Raw genomic sequence first — 13,331 nt, 5'->3', positions numbered from 1 at the left:
ACAAAGATGATGACATAGGAGCCTCACATATCTCAGAAATGTAGCAGTGTCATTCCATTACAATACTGCATGCTTGCAAGCTCACCTGTGTGTAATCTATGCATGCCTTCTTCTTTTGTGCTGCTTCCTTGAGCCACATCTCATGCATTCTTATGGTGAGGCTGCCATGTCATCATCCTTGTTCATTGCAATTTGTTATAAACTTCGAAAACATTCTTATTTTTCATCCCAATCATTATAAATCCTGAAACTCTGTACCCATAGTATAACTAATTTATATAGTATGTTCAAATGTAAAAATCTGAAAATCATCCGGAGGTCTCCTTTAACCCTTTCTGTGCCATTGAGTCAAATATGCACAAATATAACACACATAATATCTTTGGACCGAAATAAAGGTGTCGATCACACAGAGGGTTAATGACATTGCAGGAGGATGGACTCCTGCATGTATCGAAGAGTCAACTTGAATGCGGTCGAGTTTCATATTGACACAACATACATTAAACTTTTAATTCCCTTGTTAGCATAAGCATGGTGTATTCACAGAGTAACTTATATAGTTTCAATGAAGTTCCTAAAAATTTATCATCCAGCATAAGTTATCACATTTTGCCAAATTGGTATTCTGTTTAATGTCTAATACTGTCTAATACTCAAGTACATTATTTTCTTTTGTTCTGTTTTCAGTTTGGTTTTTTTTAAAGCAACTTTCGTCTTTCCAGTGGGAGCTAATGAGTGCGGTGTTGCGGCAATTTGTAATCTGTAGTATTCTGTATGCAAAGTAAGATAGACACTACAAATAATGTTTCCAGTCTTCAATACCATGGTACCGAGTGTTTCACACACACACACACACACACACACACACACACACACACACACACACACACACAAACATAAAATCAAGCCAATGGCTTCACCATTTCCAAGGACTCTCCATCAAAAGCGAGGTAGAGTAAAAGAAAAAGTATATATATATATATATTCACTCACATGCACACACACACACACACACACACACACACAAAACACACTCACATGCATACAGAGCTTCACATTAGCAGTTGCCTGTGGCAACTAAAAATTGATGTCGTGCCACCAAATTTCTGAAAAGACCATCTTTTGGTGGTCTGATTGGGCACTTAAGATTCAAAATGGATTATTTTTCTGTTTATCTTAAGTCACTAAGTTTCTTTTCCTGGCCACCAAAATTTTAGATTTAAAGACTTTAGTGGCTCGAACAGGCCACCAGAAAAAAAAGAGTCAAGCTCAATAAATATTTAATACAATGATAACAGATTCGAAGAAAAAGATGTGAATGGGTAGAAACACTCACAGACAGGCAAACTGACAGACAGACAGACAGACAGACAGGCACAACGGTTCAGACATTTACCATCATCTGAGAGAAAACAATATCAAACACAGAATGTACACATGGAGCAAGTCCAGTCATAAAAAAAGACTTTATTCCCAATAAAATTCTCATTCATGAAATACTAAATATACCATCTGATAGAGGAGTTACTGTATACAATTTTGTTCTATTATCTGCCCACAAAGCATGAAAATATAGAGATAGATATAAATCTCATATGATACACACACTATACATAGGGCAGAATAGAGTTTGTACATTAGTATGATTTCCACCGCTGAAAGCAGTCTTATATGCGCCAGCAGGCATCACCAGCAGGTGCATCTGATATGAACCACCACACCAATCATATGATCTCCTTCGCTCCTTAATGATTTCTGTCATTTCCTGCAAAGCTTTTGATGAGGCCAATATATTCCTTCATGTCACACAATAAAATGGTCCTCACAGAGGGGCCACTCAGTAATCACAGCAAGGACACATTGGACAGAAAGAGACAAAGTTTGTCTTAAATACAATGTATATGCAAGACCCATCATTGGAAATTACATTCTTTGTTAACTCTTTCATGTGCCACGTTTGCACGCCCGACTCAGTCGACGGCGTGCCAAGTTTGCATATTCTGCTCAGATACACAACCCGCCCAAACTGAAGTCGCCAAATGCCACAGTACAATGAAAGCGTTTCTTGTGATTCCATTTCTGTCACATGTAGGTTGTATTTTATGCTATGATCGACTATCAAGCAGTGTTCCCTCCTGGATTTGCGAGTAAACTGTAAGTGTTTGTTACTACAATGTATTTTGTTTGCAAAAGTCAGGCCTTTACAATAATGTAGCTAATACTAGTCATCAAAAAAATGCAATCATAGATTTGCCATACAATTTACATCAAAGAAAAATTTGGCATTTTTTCTAAAACTTTGTATAATTATTACACATCCAGGGGAACAAAAATCTTTGAAAAACAAAATTACATAGATTTGAAAAGCATAATGATTTTCCCAAAGCATAGCTGCATTGCTATCTCAGAATAATGTGGCACACAGGGAGTTTACATCATGTTACATAAAGAGTTAAAGAATCGGTAGTGTGGGGAGGAAAGGTTCCAATTGAATTAATCCTCAGTCACTGGCCACTAGGACTAGCTATGACTATGACTAGCACAGGCCTCCTAAAATAGAAATTGCTTGTCAGAGAATACCAGCACCGAAGATACGCTCATTGGTAAAGTTTGACTCGCTGATGTCACTAGAGGGCAGAGATCTGTGGTTCAACTTCAGTCCAGATTTTTCAGCTGTGTACATTTGTATATGTGTTGTTTGAACTATAAGCTGTACATTCATTACAGAGATTTCCACATTTTTCTGAGTCAGGCCAGCCTTCCAACTGCATGATTTTCCCACACTCTTGGGTCGAGTGATTCCCAAACAGGAAACATAGTTTTGAGCTGACTGTGGGTTTGACAAATTTGGGCCCAAATGCCCTGAATGGATGGAAAGCACTTGTAACATCATGAGCAGTACATAAATTTTGCATGCCTCTCATACATTTACTGTTTGCAGTGCTGACAACTAAATTTAGTAATGATCGTAATATTGCTAGCCAAAGAAGTCATTCTGCTCAGCTGTACATTCCAAATTACGACAGACAGGAATGACAATTAAATGCGATCTCATGCAAAGTGTACCCATAAAAGAGAACAGACAAACCTAGGTAACAAACAAATAAAAAAGGCAAATTTTATCTTCTACTTCTTGTGTGAAAAATAAAATATAGACAAATAATCTTTACTACATGTATACAGTTGGTTAAAAACCTCATAAGAAGGCAAAGGGTACGAACTAGACAAACACACACACATAAAAAGAAGTTGTAGCAGTTTTCTATGGATAGCAAATTCTAAATCACCTTTGTAATGGGGGCTTTGATGGACCATTAATAAAATGCATGCCATATGATGGGATTGAATGTTTCACAGTAGCAATCTTTGTAGCAAAAATATTTCTCCAGCATGGACATCTACATTCAGGATATCTTATTCTCTCAGCCTCATGTTTTCATTTATCTGAAACAAACCAAATATTTAATTGCATAGAACCTCAGTAATGGATTTAAAGAGTGTACTCAGTAGTCTTGGAATACCTTTACAAGGGAAGCTGACGGGAATCTATTGACTAACAAGCTGCAAGATTGTTTTAAAAGTTTGAAAAATAAGTTGTTAAACAATGATTATCAAACATCTGTTCTTAGGTACATGTAAATTATTGATATCATGACTCTCCTGAAATTAAGAATATTTCTTTTTCTTCAAATTACATTTATTTTCCTGTTAATATGTGGAAATTACTTGTTTTTACAAAAAGGATGACATTCAAAACTTGACACAACTAAAACCATAGCAATCATTATTCCACTCATGATCACGCTGTTAACTTAACATACATATGCAATACAGATCAACACTTATCCTACACAAAAGCAAACTAACAAGATCAAGATGTTGGAGAACTATTTGAGAAAATTTGAAATAAATATTCAAATTACTGCTGTCATTCAAACAAGCATTTATGATGCAAGTAACATTATGTCTTGTGGGAGCTCAGACAGGGCTACTTTGGTCCCTTGACTAAGATGTCATATGAAGTATGACTTCTTGTTTGTTTGTCTGCTTTAGGTCTGTTTTTACTTGTTTATTCTTGTTTTTATTGATGTTCCTAACTAATTTTTATCTTTTAAATTCAGAGTAAAATAAAAATATTAAAACACTTTCTCCTCAGAAAAAAATCCTCCATTAAGGCTGCACAAGATGCTATGAATTTTATCTGACAATTTTTCCCAACATCAATGACAGAGGTGAAACATTCTTAGAGATGCTAAACAAATAATGCCTTTTGTTTTTATACCTGAATGACGTATGTCATGTGGCTGAACATTTTTTGATACCCTGGCTCCCGAAAGTTTAAAACACTCTACAGACTTTAATATGCATAAATATTTTTGCCTTTTAGGACAAAACAAAAGCAACAAGAAAACACAGAAATAAAAACAAGCAATCCACCATCACCTGCCATATATGATGCAAAGACTGAAGCAACATCTTTTTTTTTTTTTTTTTTATTAAATCATTAAATTTTTTAAGTGCTAGTAGTTAGGTAAGACTTTGAATAAGAGCTATTTTAGGGTAATTGTCATTTTGCAAAACCTCGACACAACATGATTCATTTGCACACTTCAAGCAAGACATGATTGGCGTTTATAATCAGAGAAACAGCAATTATATTTTGACAATTCTATGAACAAATCTTTAAAAGGAAATTAATTTTCTCCATTGGTTAGGATGTTTTCCCATTCACATGGCATCCACACACACACCTGCCTCCTCTGATCAATTCACAGAAAATCTGTCATTTTGGCACATTCGGAATTGACTTCACAATCAAATACACTTTGCCCTGCATAGCATATGATTAAACCTTTCCCACCAAAAAGATCCATATGAGGCACACCCTCTACACCAGTGCAAAGTACCCACTGCAGGAAGAAGTCAGGGGGTGTATATGCTGCTGGTGGCCTCCTCTCAGCACCAAGGGCTCTTCCAAGGGGGGGCGTCTGAGACCCAATCTCCCCACCTCCATCTCCCGAAACCTCTGCAGCAGTGTTTCCTAGGCAACCTCTGTTTCCACCGCCTCTGCTGGCTTCTCCTCTTTCGCCTCCTTACCTTGACTTTGGTAATATCTAAATCAACAAAGACAGGCAAACAAAAAAACAAATTTCTATCACAATGCTGATCTATAGTTATCAAGAACTGTACTCTATTTTTTGTTACAAATTCAGAAACTCTACTTTTCCACTGCATGATTTATGATTATGATATTTGTGCACCTATTACACTTTGGAAGAAATCAAAATCAGTACGAAGCCAAAACCAGTCTTATTTTCTATATGGGCTTATATTGCATGGCAATATAAGAATGGACTTCACTGATATTTTCAATTGTTCACTCCATGCCTGCTGAACCAAACAGAAAGTTGCTCTGCATGTAGGCCATCACGAAGCAAAGACAACAGCGAATCACAAAGAATTTAGGTGATATAGGACATCATTTTTTTTTTAATCACATCACCCCCTTCCCCTTTTTGTAGCATTTCAGCTCCCCCACAAACAAGAGCTAGGACTCTCGAACTTACAGATAGATCCGTCCCAGCTGCATGAGTCCAGTAAGTCCGAGGAAGAAGTTGACACTGAACAGATTCCAGTTGACCGGGATGATTACCATTGAGTATCGGGCCCAAATGACACCTATTCAAGCAAGGCAGCAAGTGGACACAGGTAAGCACAAGGCATGCAGAAACAAATGTTAGATCAGATAAAATAGCTCTAATTACTGTATACGCCGAATATTTCGCAAGTGCACTTCAGCAAGTGCTATTCGCGATATTAAAGACATGCGAAAATATTGACTCTCATCACGATGTGAATGTGACGTACGCGTGTACACTTCTCTGTTCAGTAGAGGACTCTCCAATCGCGAATTTAACCACTCGCGAAATCGTCGAGAGTTCCCGATTCGCGAAAATTTAGACTTGCGAAATATATGGCGTATACAGTAGATAGAATAACCACACAATGGTATATTGTACAGTTCTCTGTCCTAAAAGTGACTGTAATATGCCTGTATATTATGTACATAACACTTATCAAGTTCCGATCATTCATCCAAGTGGAAAACCTTGTATCAAACATAAAGAATTTCAGCATGTGTTTTCCAACATACTTTGAATCTAAGAAAATTAGTATTACAGTAATGGCAAAACACCATTTACAGACCATAACATAAAATTCTACAAAGCAGCAGAGTTTTTGAAACAGTGTACATTTGAAGAGAGGTGCTCACAGAAGTTAAAAAAAAAAAAATGACTGCTACAAGAGGCACGGTTGTGAAATCTCCACAGACAGGTGCAATCAGCCTCAACTCAAAACATTTCAGAAATCTAAATGTCATGTATTTCAAACAGTAATATTTTCGAACATGGAGCTCTATGTTGTTGTTTTTTCCCAGAATGTTGTAAAGTAGGATGATTTTCTAAACAGGCAACCTAGTGAGATGCAAAATATATGAGAATTTGGGATCATACTGAAAAGAGACATTCCATTGCAACTCTATGAAGGCTTCAGCAAAAACCAACTGTGGCTCTGGCACCTAACTATGCCACAGACACTGTTTATTTGTCATGCCACACTGTCCACTGTCCATTTTCCATTTCATAATCAACCTGTCGCACGGATAAGAATCGAAAAAGATGAGGTACATGCACATACCGGTGGCAGCCAAGGCACCAGACTGTCTGACACTGAGCTTCTCAGGAGGACGGGCGTAGTCAGCTATTCCTGCGATTACGAGGCACTGGTACAGGAGATACAAAGAGAAGGAGAGATAAACTACATTGAACAAAAAACAAACAAACAAACAAACAGCACTGGCACCAACTCATTAAAATGCGATGTCAGCCCAGTTTAGAGTTGATTTTGATAAATGCTAAAGCAAAAGCAAACAAACAAATAAAAAGCAAAGAGAAACAAAAACAACAATCAAAATCAGAATGGAAGAAGTTCAATTAATTATCATAAGTATTATATTTTATTTTAGGTCAATAAAAGGAAATTTAGCAAAACATTTCTGTATGTCTATGGAAGTAAAGGGGTATTTTTCAAGATTCACAAACAAATGATATGTGCTGAATTAATGTTTAAGAGCTAAAAAAACATTATGCAGTGAAAAACAAATTTTTGATGACTTTTTAATAGGCAGGTTGAATGTCCATTGACTGAAATCATATGAAATCAAAGGTTACAATCCTGTATTACAGGCATGTGTTGCTCGAAGAGTTGAAGTCATGCAGAAGTTACATGTAGCAGGGATGTAGAACAAATCAGCCTTATAACATGGCACATCATTAATGATGTACAAACATGTATGGCTTCATTCAAATGTGATAGTTTAACCAGATTGCCATTTAGTTTGGAGAAAACAGAAAGAAGCTTTGAATAACTTTGTCTTTCAGAGACAGATTCACTGCTATTACTTACCCACTTGAATGCAGGGGCCCAGAAATGAATTGTTTTAAGTCCTGCAAAGAGAGGGATTTGTTGTTCAATGGTATTAATATTATGTCGCTTGTTGGTTTTAACAGCGTGATTTTGCCTACTGTCTGGGGAAATTTTTTTTTTAATACATCTGTACAAATTCTTCTTTGTTTTTGTTTTTGTTGTTTGTTTCTTCCCCAAATCTATCTTGCAATAAAAGAACCTCTGATTCCTGTAGGTTAACAAGCAAAGGATGGTTTGGACCCGACAATTTCCCTCATTATAAGCAGATTCTCATCATATTTGACCTCGCTATGTAATGGAACTTCCCTGTATACATGTAGAAGGATCCATCAACAAATATTCCAATGCTAAACTAACTAATATTAAACTAACTCAATTCAATTCTACAATGTACTTCAATTTCTATTGTCCATTCTGGAAATTCCTTTTGTTTCAAGTCCTACTCATAAACACATAAACACATAAAGCATCAATCTATCACAAACACACAGACCTGGAATTAGTATATCTTTTCCACCTTGTTTATTCTTTAGACTTTAGATGTCTCCATCTTTTTTCATTGAAAGCAAGCCAGACAAAATAAAGGTTATGAAATGAGGAACACTAGCATTGACAGGAGAGTCATATTCACGAAACAAAGAATGAGGTGCCAATTGAATTCCAAAATAAATGCATTTGGTACAGATTTTTAAATGTCATTACTGGTCACTTGTATCATACTTTTCTCCAAAGTGCTACATAATGTCAACACTGTGCCACAAGAAACAAACCAAACCAAAACAAAATCAAACTTTCCTTCTTGAGGCAAACTATCCTTTTGAATGTGTCCGGAATGCTAGACAGAGCAGAGCCACTCACCTGCCGGGTGATTCCACAAGCCTTGTAGACGTGGCGGAAGAGCCTGCTGAATCTTGGCGTCGAGGGCGCCAAAGCGAGAGGTAGTTTGGGGGACGCTGTCGGCCAGGCTGCGCTGCGGCTGCCGCCGGAGTACTAGTCGGAGTCCTGTCAGGAAAACATGTCTGCGGCTTGCCATGTCAGAGCTGTGCACCTGGATAAATGAGTTTGTGGTAGAAGGACTTATTAACCGGGAGTTGACATACAAACAGTTTGGGTTGAAATAAAGTGGCATGTACAATATAGTGACCTCAATCATCTTGCAATTCATCCATCAAGAGGATGGAGAAAAGACATTAAATGAGTAATTGAGCGATTATGCTCAAAAGTCTGAAGCAAAGTACACCAACTGTAGTACATCGTTGAGCACTAAAATAGAGTCAGAAACATGAAGTTACATGTACATGTGTAGAGAGCATGGACTGGTGTGCCTCATCAGGTAAACTACAGTGTAACAACATGCCAAAATATTGCCTCCATCATACTTGTAGCATGTACAATTATTCACAATTAATCATACAGTCTCCAAGATTGGAATTATACTCTCAACTTCGCTACCCAACTTGCATGATGGTATGAGTATGCACATTGTATAGAAATGTACTTCAAATTCATGAATTTCTTCCGTCGAGATGTTTTCATTGCAACTGATTGACAAATTGCCCTACATCGACGTAAATAAGCACTAAATTGATCAGTGTTTTTTAGTAGTAGCCATGCTTATTTACGTCGATGTAGGGCAATTTGTCAATCAGTTGCAAAGAAATGTACTTGTTGTACAAGCAAAATTCTCACTCTGGTGCTGTGGTTCTCCGCACATGATTTAACTGTATGAAATACTATGCCCATAAAATACGTACAAAAGTACATCACATGGTGCACACATCCAGACAGTTGGCCTGGCTTGGAGAAAAGCCAGATACTTCCAACGCAAACTGGCTACACATGCCACTTGGCTGCACGTGCTACTATAAGATACAACAATGTGGACACAAGTATCACACCACTGTTTGCATTCTGCTATCACTGTCACTATGTGATAGAATTTCCTGATAAAAGTTATCTTGTGATTCTATTATGTATGGCATGATGGTGAACAAATATTTATCTTTCAATAGACAGTCTGGAACGATAGTTGTATCAGCAGGGTATTGTACTGATGTAACCTTTGAGCGGTGTCAGACTGGGTTTCTTGCCAAGTTGTAAAGAGTCACTCATCATAGAAATGCAATTGATAAAAATCACATTAATTGAAATCCACAGGGAGCATAATGTTAACATGAGCAATGATCATTGTCAACTTTTAGTCAAATTGTCCTCCAATGGTTTTCGTTATTCACTGATTTTTTCCTTCAAATGATACTGTACGAGCTGAAATTTTCGCGGTGGTTTTATTTCCGCGAATTTCGCAAATCGCCTTTGAACCGCGAAAATAACAACACGTGAAAATAACAACGCGCAAATAGTTACGTTCAGTTAGACCGTCGCAACCGCGAAATTAACAACACGTGCAAATGTCCTCCAAGTAGCAATTCGCGAAAATATCTGTATGCGAAAATTTCAGCTCGTACAGCAGAAAGTGGACTTTTGCTGTCATGAATTAATTATGGCAAAAAACAAACCAAAAACAAACGATTTACTCACCCCCCCCCCCCAAAAAAAAAACCAAAAACGAAGAAAAAAAAAAAAGAAGAAAAAAGCAGTCTCCTGTAACAGAAATGCATTGGATATTGTCTCCATGTTGGGAATTCTCAAGATATTTTTGAGAACAGAAGGGAAAGAAAAACTGCCTAGGGTCTAGCATTCTGACATTTTCCACTTTGTTAAAATGTTGTTTGCTGTGAACTGCAAATTCAACCACTTGGGAGATCATCTTACAGGTGCTCATTCACTAAATCCGATGTCTGCACCACAGAAAATAAATGAACAACATTCCTCTTGCAGCCCCCATAGATAACCTTTTTATCCCTAATCCTAACCCAATGTAGATTGTAGGTCAAAGACAGAATCAAGCATAGGCCCCATTTTTCAACTTTCTCACCTCAATGAGCAATAGACCCTAGAGTCTACATGGTTTGAAATAATATGGGGGGGGGGTACAAAAGAAACTCAATTTAGAGTAGGCTTTACAGTCTAGTATAGCTACAATATGTGTAAAGTACTTTGGACAGCATTCTCTGATGTGATAGGCAACTGGAAAATTATGAAGATGAAATGAAGGACATTAGAAAAGTCTGTAAACACAGTAATCTATTGTACAGCCAAGAGCAGTGTAATCTGACTTTATGCCATATGGACACTTGGTAGTTTCTCCCCCAAAAAATACTCCCGTGGAGTTTTAATTGAAGGTGCATCTCAAGTTTTCAGCACAGATGGGTCTGCAAAGAGGGCATTTTCTATTATAATGTTTCTATTGATGACTTTTCTACTGCAGAGGACAGGAGTATAAACCATTCAGCAGTGGAACGGTTAATGCATGAATTTGTAGTTGCTTCTGATCTTGCTTCTGCTTCTGCAAAAATTGCTGCAAGTGACCTACAAAGTAGGCCTCTCCTGTCTCTAACGTTAGGTGGATTTGGGTTCAAAAAAAATATTCGAGCTTGATGGCTAGGTTATGAGGCCATTCATGATTTTAAACTCTTAAAACCAAAAATGGTTGTGATGCTAGAATCCCTCCCACAAGTGCTTGAGACCAATCTTGCTACCCCCCTTTTGTGTACATCCCCGCCCCTGCCCCCACCTCCACACCCCACCCCCGCCACGGGATGAATCCAAAGGCGGAATCTTTAGAAATTGAAATTCATGGGTGTTGTTTAACAGTTTATATTTTCTTCCACATTTTTTCTCTTTTTTTTTTACAAGCCAAAAGTTGCATAGTCATGGATCCCTATACTTGGAGAGCAATATCTGTGTCCAGCACATGTGGGAGTAGGCCCTTAACCTGCTAAACACAGCCCGAACGCCGAACGCAAAGCGTTCAATATCTGTGTACAAGGAGCGCCCCGGGGTTAATGTGGGATCTTAGTCTTCAGCTGGGAACCATCACAAATTCACAACTCAAGTCTAAATGCGACTTGGTCTTCGTGGTCTTGGAAGTTTGACTCGAGTTGGAGCATGGTACATCAAGATTCAAACACTCCATAATAGAGCTAAAGCCAGTGCAATGTGAAAGTGTTTCAATTTGTTCAAAGCTGATCTTCTGTCTCACGAAGCGAGGTAAACAATATATTTGTAGGTACGCCTTGCAGTGCTCGGTCTACAAATGTACTTTGCCAGACGAAGGCTAACAAGTACTGAATTGCACTAAGTAACAGATTTCGAAGCTGAAATGTCGTATTCATTTCTTTGTGTTACCTCGCTTCGTGAGACAGAAGATAAGCGTCTCATTTCCTTCAGTTACTCTACTAACCTTACCACGATGATGAACATCTTTCCAACCATCATCATCGATCATTCGTTCAATTGTCAAGATTGTCATGCTATCAACTATAGTCATTGCATTATACAGAACCTATGCATAAATTTGCATATGGTAGACAAAGATCCCACTCTTCTAACATTACTAACAGTGAGTAACACCTCCATGCAGATACACCGGCACCTCAATGTTGTCACCATACCAATCTTTTACATTCGTATTGTATGTACGTTACTTACAATGTACAGTGCAGCGGAAACGCACGCCACTACCACTCCACTTGATCCAAAGAGATTTAATCTCTTTCTTTGACTTGATCTGATTAAGGTTAGGTTTCTTCTGTAGCACTCACAGTCGAGTCAGGATCACTTTGAGGCACTTTTCACGCTAGCTCACCTTCTCGTCGGCGTGTATTCACATCGAATACTGAACCCTCTTTATGAAAATGATGTGTAAATACTGCTCAGTGCTAGTAAATACAGTAGGAGCGGTGCCAGTGCCCATGGGCCAGATCAGAATGATGTGTAATGTTGATGAGCTGACTACTGAGAGCTTCGATGAGACGCTCAATACATATAATACAGAGCATGTACGCGAATCAGGTACAACTGAATATGCACTGAAACTGCATGCGTGGGGTTAGCATACTCATCAGTATTCAATTATGTACCGACACCAGCGGCGTACCCAGACCGCGCGGACGGCGTGCCCAGTGTGTGCACTGCATACCGACGAGTTGATAATTGAGCTGCGGCCCGACGGGTTGTCGAGAATACGTAGTAGGCTCGAAGGGAAGGGTTAAACTTTTGGGAGGGGGGGGGGGGGGGGGTATGTAGTGAGGGATCTTTGATCCTTGGATTGATACAGGATCACACCTGCGTGAGCCTAAAACCAGGGAGGGACCAGGTGAAGAATACCACGGGAATAAATATACTGATTCTTGGCTTGATTAATTTTTTTCTGTTTTGTTTTGTTTGTTCGTTCGTTTGTTTGTTTGTTTGTTTGTTTGGTTTTCTTCTTTTGTTTTTCTTTTTTTCTTTTCTTTCTTTCTTTTTTTTTTTTTGGGGGGGGGGGCAATGTGAACTCTTATACTAGTGGCAATTAGGATACATCCAAGGGGCGCGGAGGCTTGGGAGGGGGTGGGGGTAGGGGTTATCGACCCTTGACCCAAAACCACCCGTTGTTGACGCACCCACCGGCGCCAACTGTATCCTCATTGTGGAAAATATTCGCTATAAGGGGGTTCATGGAGAAAAGGGGGGGGGGTGGCATCGCACTATCAATAGTATCATAAAAGATAAAGGTGGTATGCTATACAGAAGCCTATACTATGTAAATAATTATTTAAACAAGGGATCTTTTCCCCAGACTGAAAGCGAGGCCTGTACGTATCTAACTCGAGTGGATTCATAAAACTTTAGAAGACACGAAGGAATGCCGCTGGAATGAACTCGTCAACTTTCCACGCTGAATTCGATGCATTTTAAAACGTCAACAAACCTGATCAAGAGTTAGAGTCCAAAGATGC

General features: G+C 38.5%; 1 protein-coding gene across 1 annotated transcript; it reads right to left on the bottom strand.

The window, feature by feature from the left end:
• Positions 1–4,524: 4,524 nt before the first annotated feature.
• LOC140242245 (uncharacterized) lies at positions 4,525–12,282 on the bottom strand. The gene is made up of 6 exons (XM_072321989.1): positions 12,200–12,282; positions 8,350–8,539; positions 7,471–7,511; positions 6,703–6,787; positions 5,571–5,682; positions 4,525–5,117 (listed from the first exon to the last, which is right to left on the bottom strand). The coding sequence occupies exons 2-6, from the start codon at positions 8,522–8,524 to the stop codon at positions 5,045–5,047; spliced, it is 486 nt and encodes a 161-aa protein (XP_072178090.1). The 5' UTR covers positions 8,525–8,539; positions 12,200–12,282; the 3' UTR covers positions 4,525–5,044.
• Positions 12,283–13,331: the final 1,049 nt, after the last annotated feature.

Source organism: Diadema setosum, chromosome 19 (genome assembly GCF_964275005.1).
Source record: "Diadema setosum chromosome 19, eeDiaSeto1, whole genome shotgun sequence".
Lineage (NCBI taxonomy): Eukaryota > Metazoa > Echinodermata > Echinoidea > Diadematoida > Diadematidae > Diadema > Diadema setosum.
The sequence above is the reverse complement of the archived record's forward strand: the minus strand, read 5'-3'. Positions and strand labels throughout refer to the sequence as shown.